This window comes from Phaethon aethereus (assembly GCF_964289735.1).
Source record: "Phaethon aethereus genome assembly, chromosome: 4".
Taxonomy (NCBI): Eukaryota; Metazoa; Chordata; class Aves; order Phaethontiformes; family Phaethontidae; genus Phaethon; species Phaethon aethereus.
This window is the reverse complement of record NC_138578.1, coordinates 72,800,802-72,822,644: the sequence shown is the minus strand read 5'-3', so window position 1 is coordinate 72,822,644 and position 21,843 is coordinate 72,800,802. Positions and strand designations below refer to the sequence as shown.

Below are 21,843 nucleotides of genomic sequence, written 5' to 3'. Positions count from 1 at the left end.
GTACAAAACAGCAGAAATAAAATGTATGAGCAAACCAGGATTAAAAGACATATGTTTTATAATGTCCATGCTTCAAATTGAAAAGGATATAAAAGACAGTTTAACTCTTAGATTTCTCCCAGCTGTAAAAGAAAAGAAAGTTAAGCAGGTGAATCAGAAAACGTTCAGGTTCAAATCACAGTCAGATTAAACTGTCTAAAGTGATTTTAGCCCAAGCTTGTATTTCTCACAGTATGCATTCTGCATTCCTTCCTATTATATATCACCAAGTGACCTATCACCTTACTTCAGTATTTGCCATATTCTGTGTATCCTGCAGAATAAAATGCTTTGTAGTCTAATTCTAAGAAAAATAGGTAAGGTATTGCTGTCCATGAATTTGTCACATGTTCTCCAGACTCTACAGAACTTGAAGTAATTGGTGCAAGCACATTGTATGCATTTCCAGTGTCAATGATTTATTTAAATTCAAATTTTATGTGATCTCACACAGAGGCTGCCCTGAGTTCTGACCCAAAATACATGTAATATTGATTTAATGGTTTAAAGGATTCAAAATTTCCTAAATTCTTTTAATTAATTTTCTAGGGGTCATCAGCAGTACTAAAATAAATTAACAGGTAGATATCTTCCCTTTTTGACATCTGAAATCTGTTTTAAGCCAGGGTTTACTCATGTTATTAGCCTGTGAAAGTTCATTTAACATAAGAGCAGGTAATAAAGTGAGAGTTACTACACACTTAGCAGCTAATAGACGAACATGCAGCCTCCTACACGCTTTTACAAAGCGAAGGTGAAAAACATAAAGGTTAGCTTTACTTCACCTTCTGAATGAAAAAATTGTGACAATACTAAATGCTTGGTTTTTGACAATATTAAATTCTACATTTAGAGGATTTATCAGCAAGACTGAACCAGAGGGGGGAAAAAGTATCTTACAGCACATTCACAATTACTTCAAAAATAGTAAGCATTTAATTTGGGTTCAGAATTCAGTCTTCCTCTCATCCAGTAAGAGCATATTTTATGGGTATCCTATGGCTTCAAGTGTCTGATCAGTTTTTCAATGTTGCCAATTTACAGGCAAAACCCTGATAGGAGGCACTTACAGTCCTATCTACTTGTTCCACACAGCTGCATATTTTAGAAGAGAATTCAATAAAGGACAGACATTAATTTTAGATGCACTTCAAAAGGATGAGATCAGCTGGAGTCAGATAAGCAAGAAGAGTTTTGATCCTCCTCTAAACTTTCTTTGAACTTTTGCTCAAATCAAAATGAAACAGTATATGCTGGGACACAAAGTCTCCAAAAGCTTCACCATCATACTGAAGATAAAGGAAGCTGGTATCTGCATCACTTTATCCAAATTAGGTTTTCCCAGAAAAGCACCATGGCAATTCCTCATGCACCATTTTAGTACCCCAACTTTACCACACTACAAAGGACAGCAGACATATTACAGGCATATTAATGCTATCTTTACATCATGCACTTCTTGCACACATTTCAAACATTTTATAACCAAAATGTATGAAATCCCTTATAAAAGCAACTCTTCATCTTCAGTACATTAAAAAGAATAAATGATTTCATGCCTGTGGAGTTCAGCACTAAAGTAAATATTTATTCCTACAAAACCAAGGCAAAGAGTTTGCAAAGGATTTAGGCAAAGGTGGTTCCAGTGTCAGAGCTGAAGTTAAAGCCCAGGAACAAGGGCTATGTATGTTCATAGTCAGTCATGAACTCTGATGTATATCTCTTCACTAACTAAAGTTCAGGTAATAATTTTATTATCATCTTTAGTAGTAGCCAGCCACTACAGAACTAGATTTTTATAACCTACTTCTAATGTTTTTTTCCTTCTTCTGTAATTTTTTGAGCATGTTATGTGTTTTACAATCATAACGTCAACTTCTTTGCTCTCCCTCTCTCTCCTCCCTTTGCTCTGTGTGTTTTTTTCTGTGTCTGTTCTAACAACTTCAGCAGCTATTTCAGGCCAGGATATCTGTTGGGAGCAATTAGGAGAGCTCCATGAAATCAAGGAAAACATGTTTAAATGATCAAAGGTAGCCTACTTCTCCCAGGATGCAAGATTTATTTATCCATCTGACTCCTATCATTTTCATTAACACATTTTATGATATTGTTTTCCTGGTATAATAGACATAGAAATCTTCCAAATAGACATATCTGTCCCACGAGTTTACCTTAGGCTACACTTTCGTGGTTCACTTAAGATGATCTAAGCCCACACAGTTCAGGATAATGTCAAGGTGAGACTCCCTCCTACAAGCCAGACCACTGCGGTTGCATGGACGTTCAAGTTACTTGTCAATCAGTTCGTAAACTACTGCTACTTACAGTGCAATGTTGTACAATACACAGTCACAAATTTCAGTTTGCCTTAAAACGGTATAGAGTAGAGCAACAGTTTCAAGAGATACCAACAAGCAGCTGAGGCATCATGCAACAAAAAGGCAGGAGAACAATATCAAGGGCTATTTATAATCAGAATCCTCCATTTACAACCAGTATTTACTTAATTTCACAAAGCACTCATTTGGGCATTTTTATTTCTACTTATGAACACTGGCTGTATATCTTACCACAGTAAGTCTTCCTGAACTCTAATGTGACCTTACCGTATACAAGCTATGGAAATACAGGCTCAGTTGAAATAATTTTAAACATATACAACTGGTTAAGAAATTATTGAAGGAAAATGATCAGTAGATTGTTGTTAAATTGAGAATGTATTACAAATCAAGGAACTCAGGGTTATAAATCACAAACTGTGAATGGATGTCATATTAGATAGTCCAATCAATGAGCAACAAAAAGGAAATCCTTTAGGAATTGGATTTATTAGGAAAATCAGAGACTTCGAATTTGTTTTTTTCCAAGGGAAAAACCCCTATGCTCTGGATAGATGTGATAATCACCTTTCAACATCTGAAAAGTTATTCAAAGGTGACAGGAAACGACTCCTCTCCAAAGACAAGAAGAAATCAACCTGCCTCGCAAAATTTGTGAAACTGCAAGAATAACAGCAGCAAAAAAGCAAAAAGCTTATGTTTAATATTCAGAAAAATCTATGAGGAATGGTGAAACACGACACAGGAAGACTGCAGAATCTCCTACAGCTAAGGATTAACAAGTAGGTCTGGCAAACCTCTGCTAGGGATGTTCTTAGTGTGTTTGATGCTGTCTCAGAGCACATGGTCAGATTACATGATCTTTGACCTTCCTCCCAGACCTATATTCCTAAGAATCAATACTGCTATTATTTCAGGAAAGCTTTTAATTAATTCCTTGAACTGCCTTTTCTCCAAAGTCCTTTATATTTACTTTTCTGTGTTGCTCTGTCACTCTACTCAAGCACAAACTGCTCTTCTAGTCTGTAGACAGCTCTGCAACATCATGTGTGGTATGTGAGAAAGGTGACAGGTCCTCACTAATGACAACCACAAAGTTTCCAAGTCAGTGACTCAAACCCACCCAAAGACCTGTGCCAAAACATGAGTTTTGCTCTACTTTTGCCAGCTCAGGAGACCTGTAATTTACTGTCTGACTGAAGCTTTGTATTTTGTTGCATGAAGTCCAACAGAGAAAGGAAGTGTACCGCTGTCCTCTGGAAGAGCCATTTGATCATGAACAATGAGGCCATTACATATATACAATAATCTGCATTTTCATTCTGATGGCAAATATTAAGATTGAGTAAGCTCTTTCAAAGGCTTTGTAGCAGTTTTAATTAAAGTAAAGCTCGCAATGGTGTTTTCATTTCGACTGTCATAATGAGGAATCAGTTTGCGGCTGGTTTTTCAGCATGAATAGTCATCTTAAGGTCAAGTTTCATCACATATCATTTGCCTGAGTGTCTCACAAACAAGAAGCACTGAAAATATGAATTTGATTCCCTTCACTCTTTCCATCTTATTTTTCACCCCAGAAAAACCATAGAACTTTGGCAAATAGTGACAATAAATTATTAGAGATCTCTGTGAAGTATTAGACAACACAGTACCCACTGTAAATCTTGCAATACTTTTGCATTTAAACACCTATTTATCATCTGGTAGAATTCAAGAAGGAATTTGACATAACATTTTTATCTTTTAAACCTCAAAGGCCATTATCATGACAAAAATAATATATTTCTTTTAAAAAGTCCTTCTGTGGAGCACTAATGGCATCCTACAACAGCAATATAAGAAACTGTCTGTATTTTTCTCTTTTTATCTCAAACTTCCTGAGCTCAGTAACACTAGTGAGAGCATTTTCATACTTACTTCTTCTCAGATAATAACACAACTGAATTTCATTTTATCTGAACACTAAAAGACTATTTTAACTTAAATTAAATGACTTCTTGACACATTTTAGTGGTTTGAGGGTTTGTTTTTCTCCTGGATATAAATTATAAGTAGATTCCAGAACTTCCTTATATCTTATGATGCTGACTGTTGTTGCTATTTACACTCAAAAAGAAAATATCCCTGTGACTAAACATTGCTGAGACAGAGCAATACTACAAGACTGGTTTTTTAAAATACTTTGTTCAATAATATATTTAATAATGTTCGGAGTCCCAGAACTGATTAAATCATAGTAAGAGACATTCAAAGGTTTATTTCTTTTTTCAAACTCTTTTTGCTTTCTCAGTTTCAACGGAGAACAAAGTTTAAGCTTAAATACCAGTTTTCAGACTACGAAGAAGAATTTCTTCCTTTCTACCTAAACCATGTCTTTCAGCTTGGAATATTTGAGCTGACAGATCTAGCTGAAGTCCACTTCATCATTAGCATAGGAAGACTACTTAAATTATTAAAAACCTAAACAGATTCTATGGTGTTTTTTTACGCAAGATATTTCTAAAATGTTTTAAAAGACAATATTCAAGTTTCAGCAGAACCTGACAGCCCGACAGTTTGAGTTTTTGTAAATCACCTCCTTAATCTCTCTCTGTTTCTAATTAAAATGGGAATAATAGCCACCTCCCTCAAAACAGTGGGTATATAATGATTGATTAAGCATTATAAAATTTATCACATTGTGTACATTAAAATTATTTCCATGTGCCTTTGGTGATTCTTGTTTCCTACCTGACGCCATGTGTTCCCACAGTCAGACGTTATGTACATTTCTTCTTTATACTCAACCAGCTGGGACCCCAGGTTACCTACCACAAAACAGGAGGAAACAAGTGTTGCATCTACATGAGCAAGAAAGATTGGATCTAGTCCTCATTCCAGTCAGAGAGAGAAGTTTCTAGGTCAGAGCAAGAACTATAGTCAGATGATCAGCAGGCTTACTCCATTTGTGGTAGCACCAGATAAATCCTTTTAAAAACATATATGTATGCTTTTAACTCCTTCCTTTACATTACTAGTTATCCATAGCTGGGAGCAACGAGGCTTAATTCTAATACTGAAACACAAAGGCCAAACCAACATTTTAGTTTTGTTGTTGAAAAATGATTATAAAAGAACACAAATTTAAGATGTAAATCTGAAACACCCATAATTTCAGAAGCCATATCTTAACGTTAATGACACTATGTAAAATTATCCATCTTGAACTGTTAAAATAAAAAATGTTTTATTTGTAAAACTTTATGAACTGGTAGCAAAATCTAGAATCTGGAGAAACAGGTAACACTGAAAGGAGGGGGCAGGAAGTTTAAAAAGTGTGTAAATACAAAAGAATCTAAGGCAGAATTACTTGATTTACCTAAATATTGATCAGGCAAGCTACTGAATATTTTGACAAAAAGCACCGAGTAGCAGAAGCTAGCATTCAGATTACTGCAAAGAAAACAGAAGTGTTAAAGCAAACTTGTGGAAGATGATAGCAGATGCAATCCCAAATACTGAGATCTCCATCTTTTTAACATGTGGTACTTCAAACAGCAAACTATTAAACCACCAGGCAGTTTACAGTATTCTAGGGGAGAAGCAATCATAGCACAATATTCCTTCTAAATTGTATCCTCCAGGGGCTTTTGACTTAAATATATGCTTTGCATGATTTTACAGTAAAAATAAAATTGAAGTTATCAGATCCTCTTAAGCAGGAGAGGCGAGTAAAGAAAACACTAGAGATTAGGATAGCGGTATGAAATTTCACTTGTATGTTATATAAATAGCTTTTTTTAACCACCAAAACGGATCTGTTTATGCAGAGTGTGCTCATTAGTGCTGAAAGGTTCCTGAGAGGAATGACAGCGCCCACTGCCCAAAATACACACTCTATTTGGACTATCAAGATTGCATGTGCTCCACTGTTTAATGGTGTAACTCCATATTATTTAACCCTAAATACAGCCTAGAGAGGACTAGGATATTTATGTTGAATCAGGGAATTTATAGGAGTCACTCCATTTCTTTCAACTGCATCTAACATTTCAGATGATGCCACTACCCCTTCTTGGGTTTTCATCTTTCCAACCCGCTCAAGGCTCTTCCATTTTCCAAGTAATTCAGTACAGTTTTATCTGGCCATGTCATTTTGAAAATAAGACCCTACTCCTGTAGCCAATGAGGAGATTTGATAAAGTCAGTACAGTATGGATGAAGGTCATGGGGACTGAACACATACTTAAGAACCAGGCTCGCATGTATGAAGTAGATGCAAGACCTGTAAGATTAAAAAAGTGCCAAAACTAGCTTAGACTCAAAGTGCAGAGATGACCCTTCATGGCTACTACTGGACATGACAGCAGTTGTGCCAAGCGGGACGGAAAGAGAATTGGACAATTGTGGAACAAACAGCCCCTAGTTTTTTCCCCTGCAGATACTTTTGTCTTCAAAAACAGCCCACCATCAAGTCAGCACCAAGGCCACAGGGTGCTCACCCAGGAGGTGCATGGTCTCAACTTCTCACCGCTCTGCCTGCTGACTTGGTCCATCATATGGCTTCCCAAAAGGGTTATCATTTATAAATAAGGCTGTCTCGTTTTAAGAAGAAAAGGCTCTAGTGATACCAGCAATCAAAATGAAACCTCCATGACAGAAATCACAATTACAACCACATCATCAGTGCTCAGGACAAAGGACCATCGGCCTAATACAAGGTTCAAATTTTTTAAAAAATATATTAAGCTTTAGGTTTTATTCTGTCCAATAGTCTTTTAAAAATTACACGTTTTTGTTACAATCGTGTTGCATGCATTTAGGCAGATCTTCCAGTATAAGAGAAAATAAACCAGCAATTACATATGATTAAGTCATGAATATTAGATAAGGAGACAGATATAAAATGAAAGCTTCACATCTGAATTCAATTGTATTTTCTCCCCAAATTCAAGTTTATATAAATCTATTTGGTTTATGGCCATTTTCAATTTATTATCACTTTGAATCCTAGAACCCCATGTAAGCAAAGATGAGGAAACATAATCTGATTTTCCTGAGTCTCACAGATCTCATCAGCAAGTAGGACCAGACCCCATCAGCTTTGTGTAGCAAAGATTAATCTGGCCACTAGAAGGAGGTGTGAATGAGAAATTAGCTTCTCAGGATTTGTAGGAAGGGAAGGAAGATATCATTTGCTGGCTATACAAAACATATTTCTTTTGCTATTCTTACTTTCCTTTGTATAGTTTTCACCAGTATATGTTTCTGCAAATGGGTATATTCTTGTGCTTCTGCAATGACTCACTGAACTTTTTCTTTGGGATAACTAGGGATAGAAATGTTTATTTCCTTGCTAGAATCTAAAGTATTGCTATCAGTCTACACCCTTCTTTGCACAGATACCTTTAATGAATTCATTGTTAGTTTTGCTCCTGCATAAATGCTGTTTATTCTACCTCTTTTTACCACTTACTGAAATCTGCTTACATGAGTAGGTCTTTGTTTTAAGAATTGCTATAGATCTGCACTTTAAAAAGTGCAGTGGTAAATTGCCTTACCTAATGGAGAATTAGTCTGTAAACCAAACACCAATGAGAGATGACCAATGAGATCACTCACCAATTACTGTCATGGGCAAAACAGACTCAACTTGGGGAAATTAGAATTAATTTATTACCAAGCAAATCAGAGCTGGGTAATGAGAAATAAAACCAAATCTTCAAACATCTTCCCCCCACCCCTCCCTTCCTCCCGGGCTCAGCTTCACTCCCCATTTTCTCTACCCCTTCCTTCCCAATGGAGCACAGGGGGTCGGGGAATGGGGGTTGTGGTCAGTTCATCACACGCTGTCTCTGCCGCTCCTTCTTCCTCAGGGGAGGACTCCTCACCCTCTGCCCTGCTCCATGGGGCCCTCCCACAGGAGACCGTCCTCCATGGACTTCTCCAATGTGAGTCCTTCCCACAGGCTGCAGTTCTTCACGAGCTGCTCCAGCCTGGGTCCCCCCACGGGTGCCGTCCTTCAGGAACAGGCTGCTCCAGCCTGGCCCCCGCGGGGTCCCAGGTCCTGCCAGCAAACCTGCTCCAGCCGGGGCTCCTCTCTCTCCCCACGGGGCCACAGGCCCTGCCAGGAGCCGGCCCCAGCGCGGGCTGCCCACGGGGTCACGGCCTCTTTCGGGCATCCCCCTGCTCCGGCGTGGGGCTCTCCCCGGGTGCGGGTGCAGATCTGCTCCCCCGTGGAGCTCCATGGCCGCAGGGGCACAGCCAGCCTCACCGTGGGCTTCCCCGGGGGCTGCCGGGGACCCTCTGCTCCGGCGCCCGGAGCCCTCCTGCCCCAAGCTGGGGGCTGCAGGGCTGCTCCTCTCGCAGGTTCTCACTCCTCTCTCCCGCTGCAGTTGCTGTTGTGCCTTTTTTTTTTTTCCCCTTCTTAACTCTGTTCCCCAGAGGTGCTGCCGCCATCACTGATGGGCTCGGCCTTGGCCAGCGGCGGGTCCATCTTGGAGCCGCTGGCACTGGCTCTGTGGGACACAGGGGAAGCTTCTGGCAGCAGCCACCCCTGCAGCCCCCCATACGAAAACCTGGCCACGCAAACCCAGTACAGCAGGTGAGGCAGCAGGGAGGAAGCCTGCATCACCAGGGGAGACAGGGAATCTCCTGCAAAGCGGAGGGGGTTATCCGCAGAGAGAAGCAGCCATGCAGCCACGTCTCTGGGGTGACAGGCAGAAGGAAATATCCGTAGGAACACATCGGGGGGGTGATGAGTTTAAGCCAAGGGTATCTTTGAAAGCTGTTAGCCTGAACAAGTAGAAACGTAATAAAACTAAGTCCTTCAAAGAACTTAGCAGACTCACCACAGTTTTATTTTGCAAACCTTTCTATTTGACGTGTGTCACACAAGAGTTATGAGTTTTGTCTATTTAAAGAGTTACATTGTTTTAACTTTATTTTTTATATTCTAATAAAAAAATAACTTTGACTATTTGGGACATTCTGTTATTTTTGAGATTTAAAATAAAGTGCACAATTTTACTTCAAGGCTCTAGCTACCTCGCAGTGTGTCATGTTACTGCATTAAGCCATCTAACTAGACAAAGCACATGTCCGCAAAGTGCCACGTCCCGAAGTGTTCAGACTGTACTGCACACCCACAAACGTCAGCATGCTGTCTGCCTGGTGAATCACACCCAAATCTGTGCTCCTTATTACACCCTTAAATGTCTGCAGTAACTCCTCAGGTGTCCCGCTACAACATGGAAACTTTTTATAATTCTAGGGGTTCTGCGTTAGATCTCAAAATCCATCTATGGTCATAAGTAAAGGTAATACAATGCACTGAAGGCAATTCAGGTTCATACTGAAAAAGTTACTGCATCTGGAACGGGTCGTCAGCTGCTCTTAGCCAGAGCTGTAAATGGTATCATTTTAACATCACTTTTTGATCTAAATGGCCTGAAAACTCATCTGAAACATGACACTGACTGTTTTGCCGTGTAGTTTCAAGAAGTTTTGTCTGTAATACAGAAGCTTCTCAAGTTTGTCTTATTTTATATTCTTTTTGTAGCTAAATGACATGAACAGGAAATAAGACTCCTCAAATTACTGAGTTTGCTTCAGCTTTGCTTTCTACATTTCTCATGCAATTTTAAATATATTGCTGTTAAAGGCAGTTAGAGGCTCCTCTTCTGTCCCTTACAAAGGGATGGCACTATTGCAAACACCAGGCATACATAAAAAATAAGGGAAGGCCACAGGCTGCCCTGCAGCCCTGAGCCCGTTGGCATGACCTGACCACGATCACGCCACAGGGCACTCAGCCCCGGCTCTCCCCAGCTGGTGCTGCAAGGGCCAGGAGATGTACTGCTGCGAGTTCCCCCTGCCCGTGGTCAAATGACCTGAAATAACGCGAGGGTTGTGTTATAGGCCATGAAAACGGTGTTTTCATGTGATGAAACTGAGGATGTGTGTGGCATGCCCCCAGCCATGATGGATGTGTCTGAGGGAAGAAGGCCAAGGTACAACAGCTTTGTTGGGCTGTTAGGAGAGGTAAACCTGGTGCTGTCTTGGCCAAAGCGCTTACTAGAAACAGTCCCATGGGCGTGCCTTCTCCCAAACCATGGCCTGAGGGACCATATACACCTGAATCATTCTTAAACACTTCCCCAAAGGCTTTTGTCACCAACAGAGCCAGGATACTGTGCTACATGGACTCTTGACCTGAGCTAGTACGGCTCTGCTGTTGTTATGTTCTAATGCCTTGGTTCATAAAATCAGCAAAAAGAAAGAAACATTTTGGTCTGAATTTCCAATTTTTTGATTAAGGACAGTCATTTTCTATTTCTAGTACTTGCATTCTTATAAAAGTTTTCAAACTGTGCTTTGGGGTACAGGAAATCCTCTTGTGCTCTTTTACTTGTCCTGAGTAAAGGCTAATTTTAAAGTGGGTAAAATCACATGTTCCATCCCTGCAGGGGTAGCAGTCCCCAAAACTAGAATAAAGTGGTACTAACTACCCTTCAACAGATTTCTCCGAGCTATTTGTAACTTCGCACACGCCAGTTTAGCAGTTGGTGTCCTCCCCCACAGTTAGCACAGGGATGTGAAAGAAAGCAATGTATTTTAGTGGTGACCAGTGGCTGGCCAAGCTCCCTGGAAAGGTGGTATAGCTGTGAAAAACACATACAGATCTCAAGAGAGTAATTAAAAGTTTGTCTTTGTTCAGGCATTCTGGCAGGTTCCTACTAGGTCACACAAGTACGGGAGATTACCTTCATTTACAATTTACTATTAATTTACATGTTTTAAGTGCTACTTATCACTGCATTTACCCATATTTTTAGATGTGATTTTAGATGTGCTCACTAAAGAAATAATCCCCACATGCAATGATAATCCTTCTAAAATGGAAAAATCTTTTCCAGCCACTTAAATTTAGCATACAGGCAGATACCTGTTCCAAAAAGAGAGATGTACCTTGCCTAGATTACTGATAATTAATACAGTTGTAACATCCCTTCAGTCAATGCACAATAAGCTGAAATTTCATGGTTTGTAAACTTGTAGTCACAGCGTAGAACAAACATATAACCAATTTGTGTTTAAATGTCGCAGATAGACAGTTTTTGCCTGGCAAGCTAAAGATGTGTTTAGCTGAGGGCTGAGGGAATGATTCACACCATCAGAATGGGGGAATATGTTGATATAAGAAAAATCCAAGTGAATTACAGCATCTTCACTCCAAAATGCACTGGGAGATGCTCAATCATCTCACTGTTCCCTCATCCTTTTCATAGTGGCATTCTGGTATGCTACTTTTATGAAAAATTATATTAATTTATCACAATGTATGCAATGTATTTGGGCCTGATATGACAAAATGTAAACTGAATTTCCAGCACTTCCTCCATTCGTGTGAATGTGCAGGATTTACTGCTTGCTTGATTTGCCATCTGGATTGGAAGCTAAGCAGACAATTATTGTAAACTAGCACCTGAAAAATCTACACTTCTCCAAACATTTTTCACAGAAAAGTCCTTTGCAAGTTTATAGTAAAAATTTACACATCAATTGACACACATTTCATAGCTGATGCTGTGAGAAATAGAAGCTGTTGCCAAGATTAAAATGCACAAAAATCAAATGTAAATGCAAAATCCTATTACATTTCTTAAAGGGAGCAAAGCAGTTATTTAAAAGAATACTTTAATATGCAGCTATAAAATTTAATATTCCATCTGCACAGTTTATGTATATACATAAGCTAAAAATATGCATTCCTCAGAACTATTTATGCAGCTTTAATAGCGTGGAATTTTTATTTGTAAATATGAGTTTTAAAAGATGCAATTTTAACATCCTATTATTGCATTTTTCCCAAATGCTCTAGGCGTTAATGCTGTTCAACAGTTAATTCTTTTTTAAATTAAAACAATATTCAGTAGTCTCTGCGCTCCGATTTTCAAGCACAGTATCAAAACTGTCCTTAAGCCCCAGGTTAGGTTTTCCATTACCACAAGCATTTGTGTTGTATAAGCTTTGTATAAAGTTGCCAAACTCTGTGTTAGAGGTTTTTTTGTGTTTGTTTTCTTCTTTTTCATTGATAATCACACTACTCGAGAGGATGGACATCATGGCTTTTATGGTTAGAAACTGTTTTCTAATTTCTAGTTCTTATTCACTTGTTTACATCACTTGTTTCTACCTCATGGTTACACTTGCAGAAAAAAAAAAAATCATGTTCTTTTTTTTTTCTCAGCTAATGAGTTTCCTCTTCTAAGTGTTCTCTATTTCCATCAACTGCCAAGTAATCCTAGCACCTACTCAATAGTCCTGAAAATTGATGATCAGAATTGTACACATTCTTATTAATACGGTCATTGTACAGTATTTTGCCAGAGTATTAATATTTCCCTCTCTCTGCTGGCAATTATTTGCCTACTTCACCCTCAGAGTACATTTCCCATTTTAACAGCACAAGGCACTGGTGGTTCCTAGACAGACTGTGATCAACTGACATGCACAGATCTTTATCATCTTCAGATATTTCCAGAAGACGTGCTGTCCCTAAACCTAACGGTAAAATTCCAATGTGGCTCAAATAATTTAATTTCTGTAGGTGAGAGAAGGTGGGGGTGCTAAGAACTTGGTACTCCTGTTGATTTGCATAGGGTTACCAGTTTCAAGGATCAAGCTAGAAGAAAGTCAAGGTCATTGTATCTGAAGTATTTCTGATAAGAAGTGTAAGTTTATAAGGATATCAGGTTTGCCAGATAAGACTGAACATGTGCGCTGAATCCAAATGACCTGAGCTTCCAGATAATGTAAATGCAAGTCAAAAATCAGGCTTGAATTAGGTCATCTGTTGGCAAGGGGATACAGCTGCTATTTTGAAGGCTTAAAAATCTTTAAGAAGTCCCTTGGCTCTGTTTGCAGCTCTATGACCTTCTACCAGAGAAAAGACATACTGCATTACTCTTGGGCAATGTTTTCCCACTTTCACACCATCCCTCCCAGCTTTTCAGCCAGCTGCTATGAGTGACGGTGCCTCTCTACCATTTCCATTACTTTATAAGTTCCTCCACAATCAAGTCAGATTTAACATATAAGTTCAGTTCTTAGTGATATCTGGATGTCATCAGAAAAGCTCCCTCATGTTCATGTTGAAGAAAGCTGTTGACAAGTTTACACACCTGGCACGGTAAGACAATGTCACAGTGATAAAATCTCACCCCATTCTAGAAAGGAATTAAGGGCAAAATACTCTTCTCCAACCTGCCACCCCTAATATCATCTCAAAGAGCAGTGCACTTCGAAAAAACTCCACAAAACACAACCAAAAGAAAACAACCCAACATCTCAAGGAATATCAGTTCACCACATCAGATTATAATGCAAGGACAGAGAAAAATGAAATAGAAACAACAGACTAATTGATTAAACCTCATTGCTTAATTTGCTGCCAGAAGGCATTCTGGTTCAATATGATGAGGCTAAAATTCAGAACCTACATTAGAATAAGAGTACCTTTATGTAAAAAGAAGATTCCCGAGATGGAAGTTATTTTTTAAATATTGGACTTCATAAAATGTGAATTAAACATCTAATAGAAATATATTTACAAGGAAACTGTATAAATTCTTAGTCTCACTCATGTCAATGAAAACACAGCAGCATTTCACAAGTTAGGTCTGCCTCCAGTAAAATACTTTAAACTCCATTTACACAAGGGGAAAACTTGAAATCTTCCCTTATATTGTAGTAATGGCAGCTGTCAGTCTCTTTCAACACTAAATATGCTCACCTTGATATTCTCAGGAAATTTTCAATTTAGTAAGCCATTTATAAGTGACTAGTGAAAGTTAAGGCAGAAAGCATTATTAATTAAAAACACATATACTTTTAGGAAAAGAGAAGCAGCACATGTGTGTATTTCACCTAGACATAATCATAATGTAATAATAAAATAGGGCAATTTTAAAAAGCTCTTAGTTAATATTTCAGTACTTTTTAAACAAAGAAAGAGAAAAAGAAATGAAATGAATCGATGAATCACAATGATACAAAGTAAAACAGAGTTATGTGACTATTTTTCTGGATGAGTAGTCAACACTGCATTGGAATTTCTTTTAATAAATGCCACTTCACAGTAGCATGGCTCCGTATGTATGTTATAACGAAGACACAACCAGCACTGTTCCCAACAGAGACACATTTGCCTCTTTCATTTAATCTCTCTTTAGACAAAAAGGGAATTAATAAAAATTACAAGAAAAATTATCTGTATCTAAGCATAAAGAACAAAGACTTGGCCACTGCTGACATCAGTTTATCGGATTTTCTGGGCTATTCATGATGCCGGAGGCACTACACCCCACTGCCAGAGAAAAAGAATGCAGGACAAGTCCTTCAGTCAGCATCACTCCTCCACACTGCACTAGTGGGGAAGGAGATACTACACAGTACAGAGAAGCATAATGTATTCTGTTATGTATCTGTCCTAGAAGACAAAGCTCTGGGACTTCTATTAATATTTATTAAATTGTTTGTTCAAGAGGTCCCATAAAGGGTTATTCTGCAGGGAAAGCCTTATATTGGCAATGTTTCTAGCATGGTATTGTTATAACCAAATGACTAGATCTACAAAGAACTGCTGCCACATTTCAGGTCTGAAAAAAATACATTTATGTATTTACCTGCCCCCATTATGAGCCCTGGTGCAGTGTCCTTCGTGTGGACTGTTCCTGACACATAGGGATTGTCTGCCCAGCGGAGATGGAGGTGAAGGTAGCAATCAGGCTTGTGGAGGAAGAAAACCACAGGTTTAAAAAAAACCAACAACACAAAAACCAAACCAAACAAAACCAACCAACAAAAACCCCAAACAACTGGTAGCAGTTATGCTCCTACAATAATGAAATCCCAGTCAGAGAGCAGCTGCAGCGATGTAAGTCTTTGTAGAGAAAGAGAATGGCTGTCTCCCATGGAGCCAAATTCCAGTTTGAAATATTAACCTTAGCTATCTAACTAACAAGAATCTCTGGTGATGTCTGCCTAATCTGCCACTGTCTCTGCAAAAAGATTTCCAAACTCAAAAGTCAGTTACTGTGTAAAAAACCCTTGTGAGAGAACAATTGTTTAAACACCGCAACTAACAGCAACAAGTATAGTATTGCATGTTGTTTGGTCCCAGGTAACTGGTAAAATGATAATCAAAAATAACTGTACTGAAATGTGCTTTTTTTTAGAAAAAAAGTAGTATGAAAAATAGCATAATGACTTTTGGACACATCTGATCATCTCTCCTTGCTAAGCTTCTTTCTCTTTGTGCAGCAGCACTCAAAGGTCATATTGCTCACAGCAAGCTGACCAGGAGCGTGACCAGGAGCAGGCTGCCAGCACCGCCTGGGAGCTGCTGCCACTGCAATCCCTCCACTCATCTCAGACAGCTCTGGATCAGGCCCTGCAGGCTTGAAATATATGGCACCATCTTAAACTCTTCCAAAGGCAGCCAGCAGCAACAGCCCTCCATTTCCGTCACATGGAGAGGGATCAGGGTAGAGGCAGGACTAAAAGCCACTATTTTGCCCAGCCTGGAGCAGAGAGTCAATGAGAAAAATACAAGGTTTCCAGTACAGCTGTGTAAATAACAAAATATTATGGGTAGCTGGGACATCTAAACAAACTGAAATAACATCATTTTACAAGCAGAAAGGACATTTTCGTGCAGTTAACTGTGGTGTTTATTTCCAAGCAACTCTCAAGAGTTCCCTTTAACAGGGAGCCAAGGGTTACCTTGGTTTAAGATGAAATAAAAATATGAAAGACGGAAAGAGAAAAGGTATTGGTAAGCTCTATTTGACTGATGATGTGCCCCTTACATCCAGATGCAAATGACTGTTGTCATGATTATTCTGAGCTGGGTTGTGTGGTTGACAACAAGAAAGAACGTCCTCTTTGCGTTAGAGTAAGCTCTACAATAAGAAATGCAGTGCAACAGAGAGTCATGACTACCCACTCTACAAGATGACTAGACTAACAGCTTGTGAAACCACTGCTCATGCGATGCAAGTAGATTTGCCGACTACTAGTTTGGCTGGTAGACTTGTTGCAAAGCTCTTGGGCTGTTGGAACTACTGCACCGCCTACCATAAAAATAGTTCTTCTGCGCCTTAGAGAAAGGATAGGCTGAAAAGAACCACTTACAGGTTTGCAGTTTGTTGGTTTGCCATTCATATCAATGTCTGGAGGGTTTAGAAAATCCCAGTCACGGCCTTTGTTGTAGGTTATCAGAGTTGTAACTTTCCCATCAATTTTCTGGTTGGCCAAAAAGACTCCTTTTACACCTCTGACCTGAAGCATACAGGAGAGAGGGTTAATGACCAGCACATACACATTTTTTTTCAACAAGGATTACACCCGATTAGCTGCTCTTTTGTGGCTCTGAACTATGTACCTTGGGTGGTTTCTATACTAGGAAAGTGAATAATACCTTATTTAAAAAAAAAAAAAAAAAAAAAAGGAAGGCAAAAGGATTAAGAGGAAGGGGAGGATAATTACTAACTGATTTGTATTTCTAAATATGTTTAAAAAGGATATACAGTTCTCTCAATGTCAGAAGTCTTATCAAATTACATGTAGTTGATACAGCAAAATAAAAAAAATATGATAGCATGGCCTTACTGTACATTATTGTTAAAATTACAGCTCTGCATTTTTTCTTAAATATGGGCATCTCTAAAATGTTATTCTACAAATGATGTAAGCAATTTATAACAGCAACCTGCCTTTTACACTGAAGTCATGTGACCAACATCATATAAACGCTAAACACATAGGTTGCAAGAGCAAAATACAATATACTATCCTTAAAAATAACACTGAATTAGGAAGCACAATTGCCATTTGTAGGAAATAAATGCATATAGACCATCTGGGGAAGAAACAGTGAGAGCTGAAACAACCTCTCAAGCACCTGAAATGCTTCCACACCCAGCCTACCTCCATGCATTTAGTCTCCCTTCCCCTGTTTAACCTCTGTGGAAGAAGAAAAAAAAGTTTCCAGGCTCTCTCTTCTCTTGGGTAAACACGTTATTTTATTTCAAAACAATTTGTATTAGAAAATTATTACAACTCAGAGTGTCAAAGTTAGCAGCGATAATTTTTAGAAGCAACCTGACAGTAATTGCACCTTGATATGTTTAGTTCTAGCCCTAATATTTATGTTATGTGTTAATATTCCACCCAATGGCATCAGATAAGATCTTGTATTAAATTTGAAGAGTGCTCTTGTTTCCCTTGCCATTATTTACGAGGCTTCTTGAATTTTTGAAAAATTCTTGAAAATGTGTATCAACTCATATACCATTTCCAGCATGGTACAACGCTCTAAACTGATTATGTGCTGACACTTAACAAAACTGAAGCATTCATTACAAGTAAATGCACAAGATAGCCAGCTCTTTGCATGATCAGGAATATTTGCCCCTTGCTGACATGATTCATTCCTGGACTTACTATTTAAGTTGTATCTGAAATACTTTTTCTTTTTTTTTCCAACTACCAGCTATGAACTCCCTTTGACATTCATTTAACAGAAGTCTGCATTTAGGGTGAAAAGAAGGCATCCCTTCCAGCAGACTACAGATTTGATACATGTTGTTTATAGATACATGTTTTTTTCTAAGGAACTGACCCAAATCTACAGAGAATAAGAATACTCTGCTGGTTACGGTAACAACCTAGAACTTGGAAAAGAGTTACATTTAGATAACTAAATTCTGTATAGACATATTTAATACCCAGCTCTCTCATGAGTTCCTTCTCCCTTCGACACCATGCATGTGGCTTATTATCCAGGACGCTGGAAGCTCAGATCACCTCCACGTCAAACATACTATAGAATTCAACTACTTAGCAGTGCAGGTGAGAAGAGCAAGGGGAGGGAAGAAACTAGGAACCTGCTTTCTTTACTTTCAAAGCACTTTCATCTTGCTGGATCTTTATTATATTTCTATCTTCTAGAGGTGGCACAGCCATGAATACGACTGAAAAGTCTGGCAGTTCAAACATTTACTTGGGAAGGTAGACTTGGGGTTCAATTTCTGTGTATGTCTCTCTTCCAGTGAACACAATATTAAATATTTAAACAATAATTAGATCAGGGACTGCAGCTGAGGTTTCCCTCTTCATTCGTGGATGGCAAAAACAGTGCTACATCATGAATATTTTTGTTTCCCCCCTCTCTCTTTTTCTCTCATTCTTGTTTAATGAATATTTACTCATTCCATATAACCATTCAATGGGAGTCAGGCTAAAATTTTTCTCCGTTCCCACTCCCATGTGTAACCTAACCAAGTGCTAGGGTAATCTTTCCTCTCTAGAATACTGGACATACGTGTTTAAATCTATCAGACAGAAAGGTTATGAAAAAATTTCTTCCAGTGTCTCAGTTAACTTCTCTCACCGCTGCTCTAAAAAAAAGATAAAAGCCGACCAGCACTTCAGCAGTTCTGTGTTGAATGAAAGGCATAAACCCTGCTTGAAATAATAAATAAGTTTCAGACATCTATCTTCAGAGCAAGTTCAGAAGCATGATGTTTGGAATGATGCATTAGCCTAAAAAAATAATTAGAGTTATGGTGTGTAAAAAATGGCAGCTTTAAAACACCCATCCCCTTTGTAGCATTTTCTATTTTATTTGTCCTGTGACCTATATAAATACATGCCTGACTCTTTCTGTAAATACTGTGAATGCTGTATGTCAAATCTGCATTCTGGATTCAACTGTGATGTACTTTCTATTCCTTGACTTAGTTCCCTAATCTAAAATGGAAGATTATTATCTTTCTACCAAGAAGTGAAAAGATTCACATTAATAATAAGGTATTACGGAAAAGAAGACATTTCAACATTGTGGAGTGGTCAGCTAATCTGATGAGCTGTTCAGTTGCTAACCCAAGACAGACAAACACAAGGAAATTCAAAAGTACCTTTCCTTTGATTGTCTTTGTACTTTTGGATTAGTTCTTGGAGGACCTATTTTTCCAAAACAGTTCAGGGGTTAGAGGTTCCCCCATACTCTTAGAAAAGCACTTTGTACTTTATAAACCTATTTTCTAAACAGGTTTTCTGCTATGACTATATATTCTGTGACACATTAATTGCTGCATTGTTACATTACTGATTTTACAGCCAAACAATATTCTATACTACTTGGTAGAAAGAAGCACTGTTCAGATGTCCCCACAAATGTTTATAAGCAGCAGTTACTGAAATAATAAAAATATAGGTATACAATAAAAGTTTGTGATTAAAATTTAAATATATATGATCTGTTGTTTGGGAAAAAAGGGATGAAGAATGTATGTTGCAACCTATGTAGCTCTTACCCATATGAAGAGTCATTACAAGATCCAATCTAGAAGTATTACATTAGTATGCCCATTTGCAAATATGTCTATGTAAAATTTGTGACTGGTTGACATTGGCAGCACTTGATATAATTTTAGGGACATGCTCCTTTTGGACAGTCACAAATTTCAAGGGCATGCTCCTTTTGGACAGTCACTTAATGCTTTACCTTTCTTTTTCTTTCCTTCTTTGAACAAGTATTTCACACACACAACATGAGAAGAAATACAGTAGAAAAAAGATAACAGTAACATTGTGAAGTTCTGAAATCATCAGTGAAACTGAACTGAGTAAATAACTCTTGTAGACAAAAGGACAGCCAGTAGCAGCATCTCTGTACAACTTATCTGAAATGACGTGCTACAGGTCATGCAGGGAGAAGAGATTGCACCAGGCTCCCTTTTAACTTTGCACCCCACCGGAGTGATTAGGAACGAAGAGCTGCAAACTAATGCTCTCAATAAATCACCCTGTGGGAATGTGGCTGCACACAAAGTATAGCTTCACTCATTAAGAAGGTTAATTTCTAAAAACGTAGAGTCTAGAAAATAATCACTGGTAATGGTACACCTTTTTGTTTTACTACAGCCATTTGGAAAGAAAAAGCTAAAGGAAAATGGAGGAGATAAGAGGGGAAAAAACTACTTTCATTCTGCTCCCCCACCCCCGCCAGAAGAGTCTAATTACAGCCATTTAACAGCTCTGTAAGTGTACCCTGAATTACTACAAACCTTTTCCAAAGAAGTCTGGTGCACTTATAAAGTGGTTTTTTTTTCAAGTAACACCAGGCAGATTAGAGAGTAACGATGGCCAAACTGTGTCAGACCAAAGGTCCATTAGTTTAATATCCTGGTAATAGCCAGTGCTACGTGCTACAAGAAAGAGCAGAACCAGAGCAAATGTACACTTTATTACATTTAAATGTCGTCATCAACAGGAACAGAATTGATAACACTTTGTGCTACTCTTCCAAAACAGTCTTTTCTTTTGCCAAGTTCACTGATGTTACAATCCAAGATAGATTTGTTTACGGGAGAGTTTGTCTCATAGCAAATGTTGTTGGCACAAGATACCTACTGAAAGCAGGTGGATTTGCTGTCCAATATCTTATTTCGTTGGTTCCTTGCTTGTCAGAGCTGACACAACCTATCATAAGGCTCACAGGATTACTATTTTAAGACCCTACTAACCTAAAAGATGTCCTGCTCTAAGTCAGGAAGTGTATCACTGAGTCACCTAGAAGAAAAAAACTGTACGTAGGCAGCTGCATAACTTCTTACTTCAATAATAAATCGTGCTGCCAGCTTCACTTTTCAATACCTTAAAAAAACCCACCTCAGCCAATTCTGGTTTTGCACATCCGTGGAACCCCATACCAAGAATCCAGGTCTTAGAGTGCACAGCACATTAGCAGAGCAAGGCAGAAATATGAAAGTAGTAACAATGCACTATCAATAAGAAAGAAATCCTAATCTTTTTACATTAAAGATAAGTGTGAAAATATAGTAATGTAAAATTAATTATACTCAATCAAAATAAATTTAAAAAAAATTAAAAACTCCACTCAGACTAGACACATTGGAAGAGGTAAAGACCTACCTCCAGAATATCTATGAGGACGCTCTCTTCTGGCTGCTTTGTGCTCCGCACATTCTCCAGCAGGATAGAGTAGTAAACACCTTGTGGGTCAGACTGGTACAGGTTGTACGTGTCTGTCTGGTACCACTCCTGAACAGCCACAAACACCTGGTTTTCATCTGTACTGATTATCTGTAAATCCTGGAGAAAAAATAAGATACCAAATTACTCATTTTCCCATAATTTCTATTTTACAAACAATAAGTTGGCCCAGAGAGTTGAATACAGGGAGGGGGGAATGCATCTGAAAGTTCAGTGACAGTAGTATCTCAGCATAATACTAATCAACATGCTGTATCCCTCCACTCTGAGGTGGTCAGTCTCTACCTTCTGGCTCCAGGTTATCAGAGTGCAAACCAGCTTACTGAAGACCAAAAATCATGAATGTGCAAAAGCTGTGATCTGCTTTGACTTTTATGGGAAATGACTTTTGGAAAAGAAG

General features: G+C 38.5%; 1 protein-coding gene across 1 annotated transcript in view; it reads right to left on the bottom strand.

The window, feature by feature from the left end:
* The window catches only part of SORCS2 (sortilin related VPS10 domain containing receptor 2), a gene marked incomplete at both ends in the record, with an annotated part of 569,250 nt that overhangs the window by 51,114 nt on the left and 496,293 nt on the right, over positions 1-21,843 (bottom strand). Inside the window, 4 exons of the mRNA XM_081999338.1 lie at positions 5,109-5,185; positions 15,047-15,149; positions 16,557-16,703; positions 21,363-21,542. Of these exons, the coding sequence (XP_081855464.1) occupies positions 5,109-5,185; positions 15,047-15,149; positions 16,557-16,703; positions 21,363-21,542 (507 nt within the window). The remainder of the gene's footprint in view (positions 1-5,108; positions 5,186-15,046; positions 15,150-16,556; positions 16,704-21,362; positions 21,543-21,843) is intronic.